The sequence below is a fragment of the Carcharodon carcharias genome, chromosome 13 (assembly GCF_017639515.1).
Source record: "Carcharodon carcharias isolate sCarCar2 chromosome 13, sCarCar2.pri, whole genome shotgun sequence".
Lineage (NCBI taxonomy): Eukaryota > Metazoa > Chordata > Chondrichthyes > Lamniformes > Lamnidae > Carcharodon > Carcharodon carcharias.
The window spans coordinates 134,345,493-134,367,141 of record NC_054479.1 but is presented as its reverse complement, the minus strand read 5'-3'; the positions used below and the strand labels follow the sequence as shown (position 1 = coordinate 134,367,141).

The window sequence follows — 21,649 nt, the reverse complement described above, 5'->3', positions numbered from 1 at the left end:
AATTGTAGCCATCAGCAACATCCCTCATGAATCCTACAAGGTGCATGTCAGGAAATTACAAAAGAGGGCTAAAGGCGAGGAGGGTTCTCAGACTCTTTTCATTTGTGTGCCTAGATTACTGATGTCTCCCGCAAGGCCTCTCAGCTCACTGCCTAGCTTGTGATCAAAATTTATCAGCATGCAACAATCTAAAAACATTCTGGTTTGTGACGTAGTGTCCAAGCTGGTTTTCTCCTTCTTTAAGATGTTTCTTAAAACCCACCTATTTGACCAAACTTTTGGTCAGCTAGCCCAGTATCTGCTTATGTGGCTCAGTGACAAATTTTGCTTGATAATTTCCATCCACCCCCCCCAAAAGTGAAGTGCCTTTGGGTTATTTTACTATGTTAAATGTGCTGTATAAATTCAAGTTGTTACTGTCGTTCAGTTCCTCTCCTTGTACCCACCTCTCCTGTAGACACTGACTCATACTGGTGTTTTGGACAAGTGCCAGCAACTCTCTGGTGTCCCATTCCAGTAGCCTTTCCTCCAGCTGAAGTTTTTAATCCTCTTTTAGCACTTTGCTCCCCTCATGAAGTATAGACTTTGACATTAGGACTAATCGCAGGCTAGCTTCAGTGGAGTTGGCAGGCGAATGTGTGGAGGCAAATCCAAACATATGCCTGTGTTTTTTCCACCCATTAAAACTGATATTGTAGAGTTAGATACATTTTTTGCTAGACAGGGGTATTAAGGGTTACAGAGTCAAGGTGGGTGGATGAAGTTGAGGTACAGATCAACCATGATCTAGTTGAATAGCGAGAGAGGCTCAAGGGGCTTGAATGGCTTCCTCTTGTTCCTGTTTCCCTATGGATTGGGAGCCTGGAATCAGTCCTATTTAAGGAGTTGCACAACAGAAAGTGTTCACATTCAGAATCTGCAGACAAGTTCAACAATCAGAGGGTCAAAAAGCTCATTCATCACCAAGTCCTCAAAACTCCAATACACAGGGCAAGTTGATGCTCAAAACAATCACAGGTAACAGAGCCATTTCAAGCTGTTCTGGGATGGAGAGTTAAGAGTGGAGCAGTGCCTCAGTGTATACATAGACATATAGAACAGTCAAAACCTGATAACTAATGACTGCATTTACTATATCTATCGGAGAAGATTATTTTTAAGTAAATTAATATTATCTTTGGGTTACAAAAACAGTAGGTAAATTTCAGGGGTTTTTGTGTTCCCAAAGTTCACAAAAACGCAATTCTCACTGTTAAAAAAATGTTGATTAGCCGATAACTCCACCTGTCCTGGAAATAGAATACCGAGCTTGAGGCTGGCGAGCAGTTTTGTCACCCATGTTCTGTCTTCGACTGCACTGGATCTGACCGGAAATCTATTCTTCTTTTAAATATGGATTTTTTTTTTTGTCCACATAGGGTTAAGCCAGCTAGCTGCAGTCAGTTGAACCCTGTGGTGATGCCAGTTTAGCTTGTCTGTTTGAAACGGTGACGCAGATCCATGTCGATGATGGCTTGATCCTAAATTTCCAAGGAGGGCCTATGACTGCCTGCTGTTTATTAAAACTCTAGGGAACCTCCTTTTGATGTTGTGCAGCAACACGATTGAACAGTTCAAGTGCACAGACCCTGCTGATCGGATCTCCTTAAGAGAATCTCTCTCTCGCCCAGCCCACAACATATGCCTTCAAATTGTCTAATTTACAGTAAATTTGATTTCCTCTTTATTGGGTGTTTGAGGTTGTAAAATGCAGCAGACCAGATGCACGTTATTAACCGCTTAAGCTTTTGGAACATGATGTGGTGTAAATCAGCCTGGATGCTTGTAAATATATTAATTCATAAATTCGTTCTTTTATTGTAAAGCTGATGGCAGCCTGTCGAACGGAAGGGCAATATTAATATCCCTTCAAATTGCCTTTTGTTAGGGTTGGGGCTGGTGCCGAGGACTGAAATCCATGGCTGGGGTGGAGGGGGGGGTGTGGAAATGATGGCAACACACATTTTTCACGATTGGATTTGTTATTCAAGCTAACACTCAGCTGCAAGCTGACTCGGAGGGGAATTTAAAAAAAGAAAGACTTGCTCCAGGGGCTGTGACTGATATCAGTGTTACCTCGTGCTGTCTCACCTCGTTGCTGGTTGCGTCAGTGAAATGTCGCCGTCCGAAGAAGGTGATCAAACGTTCCCATTAATGCCCGCCTGCCTTTTTCTTTTCCTTTCTTCTTCTTTCCAGCTGTGGAAGACCGAAAGTTGTTCATAGGGATGGTTTCGAAAAAGTGCAATGAGAACGACATCAGAGTGATGTTCTCGACGTTCGGGCAGATAGAGGAATGCAGAATTCTACGGGGACCTGATGGGTTGAGTCGAGGCAAGTGTACAATCCATCCTATCTGTTGTTTCCCCGTGCTAATTGGAACTATGTGTCACAGTCAGTGAAGTAGAATGGTGCATCTTCCATTCAAGACGTTACATATCAATATTCCTCCTCCAGCATGGTGTTAACTCTCTAGGTTCTTCCAGTGAGGCATTTTAAGTCCGTGATGCTAGTACATTAATCACTGGATTCTGTCTCATGGCGTTCTCTTCAGTCATATTATCATTAAACCTTGACTCCTTTTATAGCAGCTTCAGAGAAGTCATTTCAAAAGGCAACCAGAAAATAGTGATTAATTTTTTTACTCATATTGCCAAGTGGTTTTAATCCTATTAAAGTTCCCCAATTGTGACAAGGTTGATAACATTCAAACTTGTCACCAGTAGTTACTTAATTTTTTTTAAAACATTTTAAAACCTCCTCTTTAGGTTGCACACAGGGGGCAGGTTTAACCATCTGAGATTTACAGTAGCAGTTATGAGAGCTTTAAAGGGTGTGTAAATCTTACATTGAGGAGGAGATCAGTTTGCAAGTACTTCTATGAATTTAAGGAAAACCTGTAGTGCTTTGACTTTCAGAGATTATGGCTCCAATTTTAACTCCCCACCAACACCGCACCCCCCCCCCAACTCCTTCTCCCATCCCCAAACCCCCAACCGAGTGAAAACTGGCCTAATTATAGAGAAATTTGTTACTGCTATTGAAAAGGCACAGGGAGAAAGTAACATTTTTGAAGTGGCACTGACTTCACAAAAGGCTCTTAGCAAGACACTTTATAATTTGCCGAGGGGATTCAGCCAAAGGTTCTGCCATGAAAGAATTGTGCCCAAATGATGGGTTTGAATGAAATTTACACCCCCTTCCCCCGCCCCCACACTGTATCATGCTTATATCTGAGAGAAAGAAACAATTTGCCAAACCATTTTCTGCAAAAAGTCACCACCCTTATAATCACCGGCTCGTCCCCTTGCTGCCCCAATTAACTGGCATTCGAGAATTAAATTTTAGCTGCTTTCTCATGTGATGAAGTGAGACTCCACGGAGAGCTGCAGCATGGGCTTGAAAAGATTTCCCTGCCCTCGGTTGATAGCTGATGAAAGCAGCCCAGTTAGAGCAAGCAGGGATTGAGAGAGAGTTACTGTATGAAAATTAAACAGGTGTTTTAAGAAATGTCTGTCATTATCATATAAAAATACACATAGGAACATCCCCCCCACCCCCCCCAACCAGCGTCCCATGAAAGTGGAAGTTGTATTTGGGAAGGCAGAATGAAACCTTAAAACCTAGGAGTGTAGCGCACGTTTTATTGGGACCCTCTTTGCGTCTAATCCCACACCATTCACCTCCACCGTCCACCCACCCCTCCCCTCCCCGCCCGACCCACCATTCAAAAATTACCATCAATGGGTACAAATTGTGCCCACCCATGCACCCTCACCCCATTCACCTCTGCAGCGTTAACAAAGAAGTTCTTCGGATGTCAGACATTGTAACAGTAGGAATAACAATCTCGGTTTAACACAGTGCACAACATTAGGTTTACGATGCAGTTAAGTTGCAGAAGATGGAAAGCTATGAGGTGGATGGTTTTGAGCTGGCGGTGGGGTGGGGGTGGGTAGGTGGAAAAGAGGTGGTGAAGTTGGGCCTGGGAAGTTATTGATGATGAATGTTATACTGGGTTCTGGGCTCAGCTGGTAAATTTGTCCCTGTTTGCTCATTGAAGTTTATCAGCAAACCTGCGACTCCTGTCAGTATAGGCAAAAAGGAATCAGAGCCCGAGAGATGACTCTCAGTCCATCACAGTTGCTGCAGCAACCCTGCTGTCTGAAACGTTTCAGCCCACCTCCTTTTTCCAAATGCTGCTATGTGTTTGCAGCATTTTCTGCTTTTGTCTCCTTTTATCTTCATCTCATTTACTCAAACTCTGAGTCTGTCATCGCAGCCTGCTCTTGGCTTCTGAGGGGCCGAAGGTAGGAGTGAAATAATTAAGCATAAAATTAAACAAAAAGTAGTAGCGCGGACTGTGGTTTGGAATAAGCATTGTTCAGACAGCGGCACTGTGTCGTTACCTTGAGCCCATTTAATCACTAATCTATCCCAGATTAAAAACGACAGATCAGTTACCTTTGCTGGTTAAATGGAGTTTAGCAGGATTGCATTAGCAAGCAACTGCAACCCCATAAGGCAAAAACTGATTCCGTATGGATTCTTTCCTTTTCCCTGTAACTTTTATAGGGCTAAGCAGCGCAATGTTATCTCTCTCTTTTTATTTCCCTCTCTCAAAACATGGAGGTAGTTTAACATTCCCATGAAAGATAGACTTCTTCTGATCTAGATGACAGAGGTAATAGATGTGTTAGAAAGTGTGCTCTTTGACAGCGAGGAAAGCGGTTTGCCTCTGATCGTGTCAGACAGATGGAAATTACTTTCTGAAATCTTACCGCAGGCACAGATAGTATTTATCAGGTTGGAAGAAATGCAGAAACTAATGCAAGATTGCAAATTAAAAAAAATTTAAGTGAAGACTGCTCTTTCCATTAGCCTTCTCTTGCCAGCCAGAAGATAACTAACACTGCATATTTAACAAGGCAGACTCGATGTTAGCCCCATCCGTGTACACTTCCATTCTCAGCAAGGCTGCTTTATCAGTTGTCAAGGGCAACATAGCTCAAGAAAAAGATAAAACTGACAATTGTAACTTTATTGTCAATTCCTCACAGGTACGGTGAAGCTTATCAAAATGTATTTTTTTCCCCCCACGCGTACACACGTGAAAAATAGTCCCACGGTATTTTTTATTTCACAAAAAGTGAGGTTAATTTTCAGGAGAATTTGAACCTGGTTGGGTGAAGTGGGGGAGAAAAAGGTTAAGATATGATTTGAGCCCAGTGATAACTTTTACAGGCAGCCTGGATAGTATGAACTTTGAAGCGTTGAAGGAAGCTGCCTCCAACGCCCCACTACTCCTTGTCCAAAACTGTGCATTGAGAAACAGGGGATTCGTGTTAACAGTGTTGTCAGTCTCTCCTCTCATGCATGAACATTAACTTGGCGTTTCTCCAAAGATGGAGATTGTTTTTAGCACTGCAATCAAAGCAAATTGAATAAAGATTTCAATTTCTTTTCCCCGTTAAAATTTGAAGGCTGGTGTTGGCCTGAGGCCTACCTCTGTGGATCGCCCATGGCGGGGCGGGGGCCTTCCTGTACAGGCGTGAGAAACACCTTCTCGTCCCTTCGAAGCTGCACCTGCAAACAGGCTTCCTCATAAAGAATTGTTTGGTCTAGTCTCCCTGCTCCCCCATCTTCCAAATGAAAGAAAGACATTGCCCAGGGCTTTCTGTGTAATCAGCAGCCCGTCTGTCACCCCTAACCAGCCGTGCCCAAGGCTTGAGCGTTTCATTTGGGTCATCACCAAATTTCATATTTGGTCCTCTGGATTGCTTCCGAAAAGAAGCCAGCTGGGAACTGCATTTGTCTCCAAGTCTACATAGACACTGACTATCTCATTGCTATCATTTAAGCCCTCCATCTATCTCACACTTCTTTCCCCCTTCCTCCCCCTCTCTCTTTCCCCCTCTCTCTTTCCCCCTCTCTCTTTCCCCCTCTCTCTTTCCCCCTCTCTCTTTCCCTCTCTCTCTTTCTCCCCCCCCTCTCTTTCTCCCCCCCCTCTCTTTCTCCCCCCTCTCTCTCTCTTTCCCTCTCTCTCTTTCTCCCCCCCCTCTCTTTCTCCCCCCTCTCTCTCTCTCCCCCATCTCTCTCTCTCTCTCTTTCCCTCTCTCACTCTCTCTCTCTCTATGTCTCCCAATCCCTGACTTCCCAGAGTTCTTAAATGGCAACTGTGGCTACAATCACCAAAGATGAAGGTGGGAATGGTTTCACCACATGGTCTGCAGTTACATTTTGTAAAGTCTCGTGGCTTTGAAATTATGCAATGCAATATTACTAGACAGGCACTTTACGTGTGTGAAATATCTTTTTGTGTGTCTCAACAGAGATGATAACCCATTAAAAACATAGGCCAAATGAACTTTTGTTTTGTGTCTCGGAATTGTTTAAATTGAATAAAGAATAAATTTATTCTTCACCACATGCCATAGATAGGTTTAGTTAGATAGGTTTAAATAGGATATACGACACCAAGACAGGCCATTCAGCCCAACAAATCCATGTTGGTGTTTATGCTCCATTAGAGCCTCCTCCCAGCTTTTCTCATCTAAATCTACCATTGTAACCCTCGACACTGTTCTCCCTCAAATAGTTGCCCCTTATATGCATCTATGCCATTTGCTTCAACCGCTCCCTGCGGTAGCGCGTTCCACATTCTTACTGTTCTTTGGGTAAAGAGGTTTCTTCTGAATTCCCAATTGGATTTCTTGGTGGCTATCTTATATTAATGGCCTCTGTGAAAATCTTACACTTCCCAATTCCAGAAGCAGTGAACCATCAGAGAAACCGGGTTGTTCAGAACTTCATTCTCCAGCTCTCCCACCACCTCCAATTCTAATTACAACCCAGCACCGACAATAAGCTCCTGATGAACCAAACAGATGAGAAGCTCCTGTCTAAAGTGCCTCTCTTTACCAAGCCAGCAAGATGAAGATAGATAAAAGCACGAATGTTGGCAGATCTGAAATAAAAACAGGAAATGCGCCACAGGGCGGTTAACAACTGAAAGATGAAAAGTTATTTTCCCAGTTCTAAGAGTCCTATCTGAGATATTAACCTGTCCTTTCTCTTTCAGCTGCTGACTGGCCTGCAGTTATCCAGAAAAGAGAGTTTTCTGGCCTAAATATGTAGAATTAAAAGAAAACTCAAGCCCACACGAGTTATTGTAGTCCCCCCACTCGCACGGAAATCTAGCTCACTCCAATCAGTCAAAGGAAAGTCACTGGGCAGCAATATTACAACAACATCTTGTATTTACATAGAGCCTTCATCCCAAGGCACTTCACAGGAACAAAATGTGACACCGGGGCACCTAAGGAGAGATCAGGAAAGGTGACCAAAAGCTTAGTCAAAGTGGTAGGTTTAAGGAACGTCATAAAGGAGGGGGTTATAGCGATGGAGCGGTGGAGAGGTTTAGCAAGGGAAGTCCGCAGTTGAGGGCACAGTTGCGATGGTAGAACGATGGAAATCAGGGAATGCGCAAAAGGTGGGAAGTGGAGGAGCAGAACTATCATGGCGGGTGGTAGAACAAGAGGAATTTCGAGATAAGGAGCAGCAAGGCCATTTGAAGGAATTTGATAATAAGGATTAGAATTTTAAAATCAACGCAGTGTGGAACCAGGAGTCACTGTAGGTCAGCGATCACACAGGTGCTTACAAAGTGTTTAAATTATTTATTTGATGGTTAAAGCTAGATTGGATTGACTATATGACATCTGTCGAATTTAAGAAGATGAAAAGATGAAACAAAGGGAAATATAAAACTAGTTACATAAAACCAAGCAATAAAATAAATCTGCCACAGGGTGTCTTTAAACAGGTCATTGATTGAGATGATGATTTATAACCACGTACGGTACACACTTGAAAAGACGATGATAATGCAAAGGAGAATATATTACACAGTTAAATGGGATCGCTAGTTTCCCTGAAGCTTTTGCTGAACTCTGTTATGATGTCAAAGGAAACCTCAGAGCCTCCTGTAATCTAAGGGACCTGCCATTCCCCTATGTCACAGAACCCTCCAGTGAGACAAAGTCAGATGTATATTTTTAGAAAGAGAACATCACTTCAGCTCAGTTCTATTACCAGCCTGACTCTAGGCAGCTCAGCAGTAGTCAAAACCCGGCAGTCACTTACCTCGCACCCCTGAGACAGCGCACCATCAGAAACATTACACTGTACAGGCATGCTAATTAAAGTGAAGGAAGCAGGAGCTGATTTTATTAACGTAACATATAATGGATTTTAGTTTTGCCCACGAAACAAAATAAAGAACTAGCCTATTCCTCCTCAACTTAGTCCCCTCAGCCCCACTCCGCACAGAAGTGTGGTTTGAGAATCTCAATGGAAGGAATGTGTGTTGTTTAAACTATGGTACACAGCACAGTAGCTAACTGCATAACTGGGATCCATGTGCACTGAGATTGTACAGCACAGTGAGTTTTATGTCGTCTTTCCAGTGCGGCAGCTGTGTATGTAAAATGGCGTGTTGACCTACTTTCCTTTCTCTCGTGAGTGCATTAACCAAGGTGCTTTAGGGGCCAGCAGCAAGTGGGGGTGGGGGCGGTGAAGGCATGGCTTGCTCTGACTGTTCTTGGCTATATAAAAAAAAAATGCCATGTGAAAATGAAATGTTAAAAAGCTGTTGTATTTTCATGTACTACTGAGAACAGTGTCGTCTTGTGGCCGTTCTCGTAGAGTTGTGTTGGTTTAACAAGCGTCCAATCCTCTTGTCTTGTTGTTTTTTTTTGTCTCTCCTGCTCCCCTGTCCCCCTTGTCCCCACAGGCTGTGCATTTGTCACGTTTTCCACAAGGGCAATGGCACAGAATGCAATCAAAGCCATGCACCAGTCTCAGACCATGGAGGTACTGTATCGTCTGCCCTTTTCTTGTTTCTTTGTGAATATTGTGGAATGTGGGAAAGCTGCAGTATATATCACCGTGAAAGACCATCATCTCTCACTCACAACCATGTGGCTTTTTCAGGGTTTCGATGTGCCTACATCTACCGTCTGAAAATGCTACACTATTGCAAAGGAGTCACTTGCTGCATTCTCTGAGCTCTTCCGAATTTTCTCAAGGCATCTCCCAAATTCCCACCTGCAATCAAGGGTGATCTCGGGTCTTTTTTTTTTAAACACCAGGTATGCCCAAACCTCTTCATGATAACAGTGGTCCCTCCAGAAAATACAGCTGAATGAGGATTGGGGAGTACAGGATGGAGCTTGACTATTGTGCCCACCTTTGGCGCTCACCATTAAGGAGCCCACTGGCACTTACCACCAAAACCATTTGGGTATCATAGGCAGTCAGCAACCCTACGTATCCAGGCACGTCAAATGCCTTCAAAGAGGTGGTTTCTGTGAGCATAGCAGAGCATCGATGCCATCTGAAAAGACCACTTACTAATTTTTTTCTGCATAATTACTATTAATTTGCCAGAAATTGTGTGTATGCCGATGCCAGATGAGGATGTGATCAACCTCTACTACGATGCCCTCGCAGTCAAATAGCCTGCCAGCACTTGCCTTTGTTGCTCCCATTAGTTGAATGGCAGCTTGGGCTGCCAGTGCCCATTGTCACCTTTAGGGATCGGCACCTCGGGAGGGGACAGGGAAATGACTTGGAGGAACTTGGAAATGATTAGTGCAATGCAGAACCCCAACATAATGAATGAATTTGTTTGCTGTTTCGAAAGCCAAACATATTGCCCACGATACAATGGAGCTCTCAAAAAAATATACTGCAGCTTTCAACAGGGTGGAATGTGTTGGGAGAAGGTAACTTCCTGGAAATTACAGCTTTATAACAATCTGCATATGTCTTCAAACACTGTTTAACCACAGGTCTTAAAGAATTTAACGCATTAATGTGATCAACTAACAACTTTTTGTTGCACTCATTAAGAATAAGATTGACCTCTCTAATTGCTCAGTGGTGGCTGTGGTACTTAACTTAATCGCAAAGCAGATGTTGAAGTCAGCAATGTCCTACTAAGAGACCAAAGGTTAAACGTGTTTTAATTTGTTTTTGCTGTGTGTGTGTTTTTTTTTGACCAAACCTCCTTAAAATAGGGAATTGGCATCAAAAAATAATGTAATTTCTTTCCCATTCATCTGTTGTTTAGAGCTGTTTAATCTTTGTGGTGGTTATGTTTTTCTGTCCTTGTTTTTTTCTCCCCCATTTCCCTTCTCCTTCCCTTCTCCCTGTATATTCTGACATTAACTATAAAGACTGTTCTTTTTCTCTGCTTTCTGATGGTTGTTGAGGCATCTGGTTCAAGCTGTTAATATCAACACACGGAGTTATCACGTTGCACAAGGGCTGAGTTAATCACTGTAACAACCATCTTTATTTAATTTAAAAAGTCACGAGCATCAAGTTGCTTGTCCCGTCACTTTTTTTTCAGAAAAGAACTCTATTCATAAAATTTGTAAATTGACGGTACATAACATGCATTAACGATCAATTGCTTTCGCTGCATTAACAGAACTCTGAGGTGCCTCAGTACGTTTACAATTCCAGGTTATATTTGTATATTTCATGTTAAGAATTCACTGGCGCATACTCGTGCTTTCCACGCATTCCAGCTCCTCCGAGGATGTTAGTTCAGTCGGTGCTTGTCCTGCCAGCGTTCTACCCACCTTAGCCTCGCATCCTGCGCTGTTGTCAACGTCCCTAAATGATGAGACGCTGATTTTTAAAGGCGAGGTGACAGGGCAGGGTGGGGGCAGGGCATTGTTAGGGGCTCCTCCTGGCCCAAAATAAAAAAAACTTTTGAAAGAAACCATTCGGGTTGCCTGCCTTGGGACATTTCTGAGCCTTCCCTGACTCGGGCTGCCTGACAGGTTGAGGCATCATTGGCTCCCCTCCCCCCAGCTCAGGCCTCAGACTAAAATAGAAAGTCAACAGCACCAAGCACAACTTGCACTTATGCAGCACCCTTAATGTAGCAAAACGCCCCAAGGTGCTTTACAAGCCTTATCAAGCAAAATTTGACACCGAGCCGTGCAGGAGAATGATAGGCCACATGCCCCTATCTGCACATTTACAGAGGATGCTGCCAGGCTGGGACAGCTGTCCGCTGTGTTAATATTCGGACCTGTCGCAAAGGTAGTGAGATCAAAGTGGGTAAGTCTTTCCCCTAAGTTTTTACTTGACCTCCCACCTGTTCCAAAGGCCATTACCCCCCACGGCCCCTCCCCCACCAACACACAAAGCCGGTTTCCACCAGGGGGGTGGGAGGAGGGATTAAAATTGAGGCCTGAACCATGGTCTCCTGCCTGGTAGATTATCCCAGACATTTATCTTCTAATGTGTGCACATATTTCTTCTGGTATCTGATCAGAGATTGTTTTTTTTTTAACAAGTGGGCACTTGGTCCTGTTACAAAAACAGAATTACCTGGTAAAACTCAGCAGGTCTGGCAGCATCGGCGGAGAAGAAAAGAGTTGACGTTTCCGGTCCTCATGACCCTGCAACAGAACTTGGTCCTGTTACCCGGCTTCATGCTAAAGCAGTCCGTTCGGCATTTACCTTATCTAAGCCGCTTAAATAATGAGTTAGCTGCACTGAGGCCCAGTGTTCTGTCACTGCTCTGTGGAGTGCAACAGCTAAAATTGGTGTTAGTGCCCTTGGATTAGACAAAGATGGGTGGTACAATCCTAATTGCTTCCCAGTGACCCCCACCTTGCCCCCATTGTAAAGCATGTATCTGGTGTTTCCTCAATCACAATTCCTCAATCCCAAAATTGGATAACTTGCTGCTCTCACTGTCTGGCCCACACATACAGGGTAAACACTTGCTTTGAGATATTGGAGAGTACACCCATGGAACGGCAGCCTAGACTGAGTCGGCATCTTCAGGAGAGTAAGGGTGGAAAATTGTAAAATAGCAGAAGTTTTTATTTTATGCAAACCCCTTGAACCGGCATTGACGCTGAATGATAGTATGTAAGTACACGTCTCTGATTCCTCATGCAGTAAGGTCAGACCTTCTGCAGTTCAGAAGTACTCAGTAGAGTCCAGGAGCCTTTACAAGAGGGAAAAAAAAAGGCAAATTAGTAAGCCAGGCTCTCTTGCACTTTGAACCATGGAATGGTTACAGCACAGAAGGAGGCCATTCAGCCCATTGAGTCCATGCCAGCTTCCTGCAAGAGCTGTTTAGCTAGCCTCACTCCCCTGTCATGTTCCCATTGTCCTGCAATTACTTTTCCTTCAGGTACTTATCCTATTCCCTTTTGAAAGCCATGATTGAACCTGCCTGAACATTCTCAGACCGTGCTTTCCAGATCCTACTGTGTAAAATAAGTTTTCCTCATGCGGCCTTGGGTTCTTTTGCCAATCGTTTTAAATCTATGTCTTCTGCTTCTCGATCCTATCGCCAATAGGAACAGTTTCGCCCCCTCTACTCTGACGAGACCCCTCTTGATTTTGAGCCTCTGTCAAATCTCCTGTCAGCCTTCTCTCCTCCAAGGTGAATAATCCCAGCTCCTCCAATCAGTCCACATAAATGAAGCCCCTGACCCCTGGAACCATTCTTGTAAAGCTAGCTTCACTCAGTAACCAGCACTGGCCTAGCACTGAGAAAGCTTGGGATCAGAAGCTTGGCTGAGACATTTCCCAGAAATCAGAAGCTTAGGGGAGAGAGTGGCTCACAGCAACTGAACATCTTTGATCAGACACTCCCTCTGCCTGCTTCCCAGCAACCTGAGCCCTGGGATCAAGGGCCTTTCCTCACACTCCATCGAAGACCAAAGGCACAGAGCATCTTTTGATGGTCAGCTACAGGATGGCATTGAGAGGCTTGGCACTAGGTTCCTTCCCCTCCACCCCTTACCTCCTAGACTGAGTGGATAGAGAGAAACTGTTCCCATTGGTGGAAGAATCAAGAACCAGAGGACACTGGCTTAAGGTGATGGGCAAAGAAGCAATGGCGACGTGAGGAAAAGCTTATTTACCCAGCAAGCAGTTAGGATCTGGAATGCACTGCCTGAGAGCGTGGTGGAGGCCGATTCCATCGGGACTGTTAAAAGAGAACTGGATAATTATCTGAAGAGACAAAGTTTGCAGGACTACGGGTTAAATGCTGGGGAGTGGGACTAGGCGACTTAGTCTCGCAGAAAGCCAACACAGATACGATGGACCGAATGGCCGTCCCCTGCACTATAACCATTCTATGATTCCTCCTACGGGGGGAGACATGTGAAACAGGAACATTTCAGCCTAGCAAGTGGATAAATAAGTAAAAAGTCTCACATCTTAAATCATGTTGTTTGACACTGCCTCCGTTAAAATGGGAGACGGGGCTTTCCAGTATAAACCCATTAACTCATTTGCTAAACTAATAACGCACGATGTCAGATCAACCTGATGCTGTTACATAAACAGTTGTTCCTGTTACATTAATTTCAGAAGAGGTTTAATGCAAGCAGTGCCCCTGAATTAATTGCTTTATTTCCAAATGTAAGTAAAAGATTCAGGAGTGAATGTTCTTCACTGAGATGCCGGCAGTGCTAAAGGATGCCTCGACAAGCAGTAGCCTGTATTTCTGTCTGGATTTGCATAGTCTTTCATTAATATATAATGTGTGTTTGTGTTTTTTTACCTTTGGAGAAAATGTCAATTATTTGTGTCCCAAAATATAACAAATTGAAATCCTCTGTCAGTACTTTCCCACAGCCATGTTTCTTGATAAGAGAAATGAAGTAATCACTTTGCCAAGTGTCCTCCACTGGAAATATTTCTCACCAAAATTCCCTTGACATAAATGTCACCCCATCAACCTGGAAATACTTTTATGCACTGTAAAGAGCAGAAGACCAAAAAAACATTGTGGGAAATAGCTGCTGCGGTGGAATGTTCAAAGTTGACCTAGCGGAACCTCCGATCAAATTCCATTCAGTGTGATATTTAACTGAGCCATGCAGGTCAGGGGGTGCTCTTGGTTGATCGTGGTCTGTGCCATGTTGCCTTATCTCGCCCCTGGGCTGGGGGAAAATTGTCCATCACTCCCATTCTTGACAAGTCCAGTCATGTCTGCCAGACAGTACACGGGTCAGACAAGAAGAATCAGTTTCAGATGTGCAGCTTGAATAGATAATTGGCTCTCGCTACCTGGCCTGTTACAGAAAGGACGACCGTTTGGGTTGAGGTGTTGAAAATCTGCAAGTACCCCTGGAATCAGTGCCTCAGGACAGCAGGAAAAACATTGAGGGGATCAGAATGAAGGCAGGAGCCCAATATGTTTGCCATTCCTGTGTTTGTTCTTGGTGATGTTTCTATATGAAAGGGGGTGGGGGGGGCGGTGGTGCAGGAGTTGCTGGCAGGGTGTAGAGAAGCAACACTGAGGGGAACATGTATCCCTGTTCTTGCTGTTGTCCTTTAGTAGTATTGAGAAATGGAAGGGCAAAGAGAGGGGGGGGCGGAAAGGTGGAGAAAAAGATGCACAGGAAGGAAAATGACTCCCTTTTGCTTGACCAAACTTCCCAGCAGGCTGGGACTGAAAATATCTGTGGATTGGAATTCCCAACTATTGCAAATAATCAGCCTGTGGGTGAGGAGCATGCTATCCACAAAACAATAGTATCCTTCAATATTATTTATGTGGTAAAAATTTCATAGATAAGTATCAAAAGTATCTGGGGGAGGCAATGGCGTTGTGGCATTGTCACTGGACTGGTAATCCAGAGACCCAGGGTAATGCTCCAGGGACCCTGGTGCGAGTCCCACCACAGCAGATGGTGGAATTTGAATTCAATAAAAATATCTGGAATTAAAAGTCCGATGATGACCATGAAACCATTGTCGATTGTCATAAAAACCCATCTGGTTCACTAATGTCCTTTTTAGGGAAGGAAATCTGCTGTCCTTACCTGGTCTGGCCTACATGTGACTCCAGACCCACAGCATTGTGGTCTGAACAAGGGCAATTGGGGACGGGCAATAAATGCAGTGACCTTCGTTCCTCTGGGACTGTAAAAACCGAACACTCCCATTCGCACACATAACGGGTAAGAGGGACTCGTCTGCTTGTCTACCAAGAGTTGTCCTGAAGAATTTTGGTTCAAGGAGAAACACTGGGTGTCGAGATTCAAGCGGTGGAAGTGAAAGACTTGCAACCAGTATAAAAGTGCTCGCCCCTAGGACAAACAGAAAGGGCCCCTGGGCCACAGAAAGACTGTCCAAAGACTGAGAGGCAGCTGGGAGAGTGGAAGTTCTTGGTGGATTTATCTAATATGCCAAAAAGACCCTCTTAGAGTTGACCACACAACAGTGGCAGGCACAAGTAGCTCTGAGACTAGCAAGCAGAAATTGGAGCCTAGAAGGTTTGGAATAACCGGGAAGTTCCCAAAAAGATAAGTGTGGGAAGAAATTGTCCAGATAGCCGGATTGGCTTCTCCAGGATAACTTCCAGCTGGTAAGAGTTCTGGCAGCACAAAGATCAGGATTGTCATTTCAGTTTGTAATAGTTGGGGCAATGTGCTTACAGTATTTCTGATCCCCACGCACCTCCCAACATCAGGCGAAGTCCTCAGCTAGACTGACAAAATTATGTTCATGCGAAGAAATTGTGCATTTACACTGTCCCTCTCTGCTGCCTGATCCACCTTGTAGTGTAAACTGGGCAAATTTGGTGCATCAGAAACTGGCACAATTACTGAGGGAGGTGGCTCTGCTTTGGCTTCATATAAAAGCCATGTGGATCCAACACACTAAATGTCACAGTTTGTTACAAATGCAAACCAGACTCAAATAAAGAGAAAATCTGTTATTGACCTGGCACTTAAAATTTACAAACTGCCCTCTAATTGACCTCAACAGTTTATAAGTTACCAGGGTTTGGTCTATTAACTGCAGTTCTCCAGAACTCAGGCTATAAGCGAGCAATACCATGGGAGATCTGCTAACAGGAGGTTAAAATAGGAAATCAACGAGGAAGAAAAATGTAACATCATGGAGAGAAAGGCCTGTCAAAGGACAAAGGAAACAGTCATGATGGGCTGAATGACCACCCCTATGCTATCTCATTCTATGAAACATAATGAATGGAATGAGAGCAGAATGCAAGGTGGTGCCTTGAATCTGACCAGTAACAATGAAATAAATAGCTGCCACCTCTCTGCACCCTTCGGAAACCCGACAGCGGCTCCCGAAATCCATGAATATGGAGGAAGAGTTGGCATCATTTAAATAGATCTGCCTGAAAGAGCTGAGCCTGCAGACACCAAATATCAGCAGAGGCTTGAGGATTTGTTCCCTGCCCTGGACAACAGGAGGAATACCCTGGAGGAAACAAAAAACAAGAAAGAAGGTAGAGAATGGATCACTCGATGGGAACAAGAGACAGAGGCAGATTGATGAAGCTCCATTTTCCACTTTCGGCAACCTTCATGGAAAGCTTGTGCAAAGATCATGATCATCAGTCATTTCCTTAGAGTATCTGGGGCACTATCATGGTAGCCAAAGGCACAAATTAGACAGAACCTGATTATGCTGAGAGTCACCTACCCCCACTAATCCAAAACTGGGGGTTCCCTGACCCACTAATCTCGAGCTGTTGGGGGGGATGTCCCCTCAGCTAAAAGCCACTGCATCTCACATCTGCTCCCTCTCCAACTGATGCAAACAGAGACAGGCCTGACAAGTTGATGATACCCACCAGACTTCCCAACAGGCGGCAACTCCCACCCCACCCCCCCCTCCTCAGGCCCCCTTCCAATATGCTGTACAGTTAGCTCCAAGTGTAGGGTACTGAGCCTGTGAATGTGGGGCCCGACAATTGGAAATGGCCCTGGTTTGCTGGTAAGGAACCTACTGGGAAGGGGGCCCCAGTCAGGCTGCACTCTTCCACCTTACACCTTCTGTCAATTGTTTCAGCAGCTGGCTGGCTGATGCTGCTGTTTGCAGCCCTTGCCCTTAGTAGGCACCCAACCTGCCCTGATACTAAAGCAGCGGCGTGCCCACTTCATGTATGTAACCAGGAACTCTTGACAGGGTCAGGCCAGGGGCTGTGCTCCACATGCACAAATCCCCATTCCATCTTGTTAGGCAGCAGAGTTGGGTTTTTGGGGTGCAAGGGTCAACTTAATAGTTAACACCTTGGTGCCGAATTACTGTCTGCGATATTTAAATTCCGCCCATTAACCTATTTGTTAAAATAAACATAGTGCACAGAGGGAATTAAGTCCCAACTCTGCATCGAACTAAATCACCAACAACCACTTACCCACCATCTAGATGTGTCGGTAATGAAGAAGAGTAATTTCTTAAACATGGAATTTGTTGGTCACTGATCTATTTTATTATGCAGGTACTGAAATTCAGTTTAATTCGCTACCCTTACGCTTATAAAGAAGCATGAGTTCCCATTTTCTCCTGTTTGTATTTAATACACTTGTGAACATTTTAATGCATTTTATGCAAATGGTTCTCAACTACCTTTTAAGATAAAACCTGTTTTGATGTAGGCTCACATCTTTAATGCAACCTCTTAGAGCATCACTTTGTATTTAATTAGCTTGATAAAATGTTTGCAACAGCCCAGAGGTGTCAGAGGGAATGTCACGTTGTACCTTCTCTCACTGACACAACGGCCACCAGAGTTCCCACCAGGTGGTACCTTCCCCCCCTCCCCTCCTCACCTCCCTTCAACACTACTTGCATCTCATGGGGCAGTTTCTCACTGGATCCCACCAATACCCAAATAATATTTTAAAAAAAACATTTGTTTTGAGGGAATTTTTGAAAGTTCTCAGTTTGGAAAGCCTGAGCTGTCTGTTTCCGTAGCGATAATGATGGTCTAGACGCTGATGTGCTGAAGGCTTCTTGTTTTTTTTCTTCTGTTCAGACGGCTGCCTCTCGGTGCTTTTGTTGCCCTTGTTTATTTGAAAAGAAAAGGGAGAGAAAAAAAAAACCTGCCATTTTAAGTAACTAGAAAAAGATAATGCCAAGAGAAGCCCTGAGCTGCTTGACATGCCTTTCAGGAATTAACTCAAAAGGTGGAAATTTTTCTGGCCTGCCTGCATGAATTAGCGCCGGTCCCAACCGAGATACTGGAGCTTGGCCTAAAAACTGGGCCCGATTAATATTCTGCGCACAGGCTGCTGGTCTCTGACGTGCCAGCACAAGCTGCTGGCTTACTGCCAATTCTGAATGTTGGGTCACTGCCTTTACTTGAGGGGTCCTTCGACAGACTTCAGGCCCCTAATTAATATTTCAGGAAAGGGCTGACACCTGATTTAGTTGGCTAAAAGCCGCCTGTGGGCAGTACGAGAGACACAGGTGATGATTGGGTGAGGGAGGATGGGCCTGGAAATTGTGTTCGACAAGGACCAATTTCAAGCACATGCTCCCTTGTTAAGGATCTCTCAGGAAAAAATGGTTCCTGTTTTTTTGGAAAAGCAATCCCTCGGTCTAGTCAACGCTCTTTTACAATTTTTGCACCTTGTCAGGTGCCGGTTGCTTCTGGGTCCTAGCGAGGAGTAGAGAGGTTTGTTGCAGGAGATTGCAAACATTTGGGGCAGGCCCGAGACATTTAGTTTACAGCAAGAGACATCCTCGGTCCCTAGTGGGACGACGGTTTTATCCATTCCCTGAATGTCGAACATTTTACATTTAGGAGGGCAACCAATGTGTAGATTTCACAGGTCCGGGGTCAGCTGCAGTCCTCCGTTGTAAAAGTACTCTTTCAGCAAGCAGGCAGCAAGGTCCAGTTTTTGTTGTGGGGTCTTTTGGTGAATGTGCTGTTACAATCAGTCTTTGTGGGTACGAACTGATGGGTTATCGTGCAACCCCGCCGGGAAACTTGCACCTCTGTACGTTGGGCTGAGGTTGAGTTTGGGATCTTCCCCAGCGTTAATCAAATTCGATGCCACCCCCTCACCGGGACCCAGGGTGACCAACTGTGCTGGATATTCTGGGACTGTCCCATAATTGGGTCTTCTGTCCCACATCACGGGTCAGGCCTTCCCAGGGCGCGTTTTGTCCTGAATATATTCTTTCGCTGCAGACTCTGTGTCTGCGCGTGTTTCAACCCCGGAATTGCCGTGGATTTTATTTGGGGCTACCCAGCGGCTGTCTGCGGAGATTTTTTTACCGAGCCAGCATTATCAGACTCCAGGCAGGTCGTGTGGCTGCGGAAGCAGTCCCTCTCTCAAGGTGTCACCGGCACCTACCATGGCAAAGAGCCCCTTATTTTTCTCGGCTGGAGTCAGTCACCATGCTGAATCATATGTGAAACAATGACCACGTAAGCATAGGAAAGGAAGCCGAATTAGGGAAGTCATAACTTAGTACAGTTCAACGCTATCAGGCCACCAGAAAATGTAGGGAATAAATTATGTTGTAAACATTGCGTGATGGCATAGATTTACCAGGATTAAGAGCCTTTGCTTTCAAAACAGTGAGAGGAAAAGGATTCGACTAAGAGTTCTTCCACTGGTGAATGGGCTGAATGTGTGACTCGCCTCAAACCCTCCCAGTCACTTTTCAGGGGTGGGAATTCTGTGATTGTCTGTATCAGGTAAATAATTGCAGGAAAACCCTGCTTAAAGGCGAAGCCGCAAAGGTTTTGAGCAGGGCTGCATTGAGTGAAAATAAGCAAACCTTTAACCGATATTTAATTTGACATCCTTCATCTCTCTTGGAGGGTATGTATAAGAATTCTTGCTCATTACCTTTCTAATCTGATCTGTGAGGCAAATATGTCTTAATAAGAAGTTTCATGCAAGAGAGCCTGAGGGAGACAAAATTAAGCTGCGTAATTTTTAGTAAACTTTTGATGTTGAAACGGTTTTTAAAAATGTATTGAATAGTGGGGGTGATGAGGGGCTTGGGGGTTGGGGAGGTGGGGGATGAGGAGGAGGAGGACCAGGGTTCCTGCTCCTGATTACTATCCGTTGACTTTTGTTGGAAAGTGCTGACTCTTCGTGCATGAAAATTACAAAAACTTGGGGGCAAGGTAGCAAACCATTGCCAATAGCATAGAAACTATACCCCAGCGAAGAGTCATAGAGGCATTATGGTACCAATCAGGGAACAGGTTAATCTAGACCTGGCAACGTATGTTGAGGCAGGATTAATTCATGATCTCATAGCAAAGGATCGTCTAGGGAAGGATGATCATAACACGATAGAATTTCACATTGAGTTTGAGGGTGAGAAATGTGGGCTTGAAACTGGTGTCTTAAACTTAGAGGCAATTACAAAGTTAATAGGACAGAGTTGGCTAAAGTACACTGAGTAAATAGGTTCCTTCAAGTGAAGAGCTGGTGGAGAGAAAATCAGAGGGGTAAAACGTTTTGTTTAAAAAAAAACAGAGGGAAATGAGTGATACGGTAAAACTTGGCCTGTTGCTTCATAACTCACTCCTAACTGTGCCTCTGTCTGCAACAGGGTTGCTCATCGCCAATTGTGGTGAAGTTTGCTGACACTCAGAAGGACAAGGAACAAAGGCGCCTGCAGCAGCAGTTGGCCCAGCAGATGCAACAGCTTAACACAGCGACCTGGGGAAACCTCACTGGCCTGGGTGCCCTGGGACCACAGTACCTGGCTGTAAGTGGTCATTGGGGATCCAAGAACAGTGGCGAAATTGGAACAAAAGAAGTTTTCGTACCCCAAAACATGCATACAGTCAGTCTTTTTTTTATTTCTTTCTCTCTTGATGCAGCATAAGTGGGGGATGTGAATTGGATGTCATTAATTTAATTTCCTTCAGGGAAGGGCCAAGGGAGCTTAATACCCTCTGTACAGTTGGGAAAATGTTGAATATTATCAGCAAGTCTCTCATTTTTCCATTGTGGTTTACGTTGAGCACTCTCTTAACTTAACAAGCCTCCTCCCTTTAGCCACTGTTTGGTTTCTACCTCCAAGCTTGTATTCCAAGTAATCGCTGTTATTCTGGACCCAAGCAGCAGATACGAGACACAGTCGAATTTGCGCGCATCAGGCACTAGGGAGTTCCAAACCATGCATCCCACTTCCAAAAGGGCAAATAAAGGCAGACTTGCATTTTTACAGCACCTTTCGTGACCTCAGGAGATTCCGAAGTGCTTTACAGCCAATGAAGTAATTTTTTTGTATGGTGTTCACTTTTGTGATCTGCGCACAGCAAGCTCCCAAAACTAGCAGTGTGATCGTGACCATGTAGTCAGCTTTTAAGTGTTGATTGAGCCAAAATTATTTGACAGGCACTGGGGAGAACTCCGCAGCTCTTATTCAAAATAGTGCCAAGGGGTCTTCCAAATGGGGGGGCAGACCACATCTCACTTAAGCAGCTATCCTGAAAGATAGCATCTCTGACAGTGCAGAATTCCCTCAGTATTGCACTGAAGTGCCAGCCTGGGTTATGCGCCTGAGTCACGAGTGGGGCTTGAACCCACAACCTTCTGACTCCATGATGAGAGTCTACCACTGAGCCACAACTGACATGCAAACTGATGAGCCTTACCTGGTTAACTCTGCTCTGTGGTGAATAGTTAGTGTTTCATTGATTCTAACCTGTAACAGGGCTGCTTGTCACCAATAATGGCTTATTCTAGGTCCTGCAAACGACGGAATTGAACCAAACCCCCCTCGTTTACTTAAGAGTTCCGGCTGTGGTAGT

At 44.6% G+C, this 21,649-nt stretch overlaps 1 protein-coding gene across 16 annotated transcripts in view; it reads left to right on the top strand.

Annotated features, from left to right (window-relative positions):
• Nucleotides 1–21,649, top strand: part of celf2 (cugbp, Elav-like family member 2) — a 522,862-nt gene that overhangs the window by 453,955 nt on the left and 47,258 nt on the right. For 13 of the 16 annotated variants that reach the window (XM_041203230.1, XM_041203241.1, XM_041203242.1 and 10 more), the window contains 3 exons: nt 2,236–2,370; nt 8,831–8,910; nt 20,440–20,676. In XM_041203230.1, coding sequence (XP_041059164.1) covers nt 2,236–2,370; nt 8,831–8,910; nt 20,440–20,676 — 452 coding nt within the window. The remainder of the gene's footprint in view (nt 1–2,235; nt 2,371–8,830; nt 8,911–20,439; nt 20,677–21,649) is intronic. The other 3 variants (XM_041203243.1, XM_041203244.1, XM_041203232.1) reach the window with 1 other exon arrangement.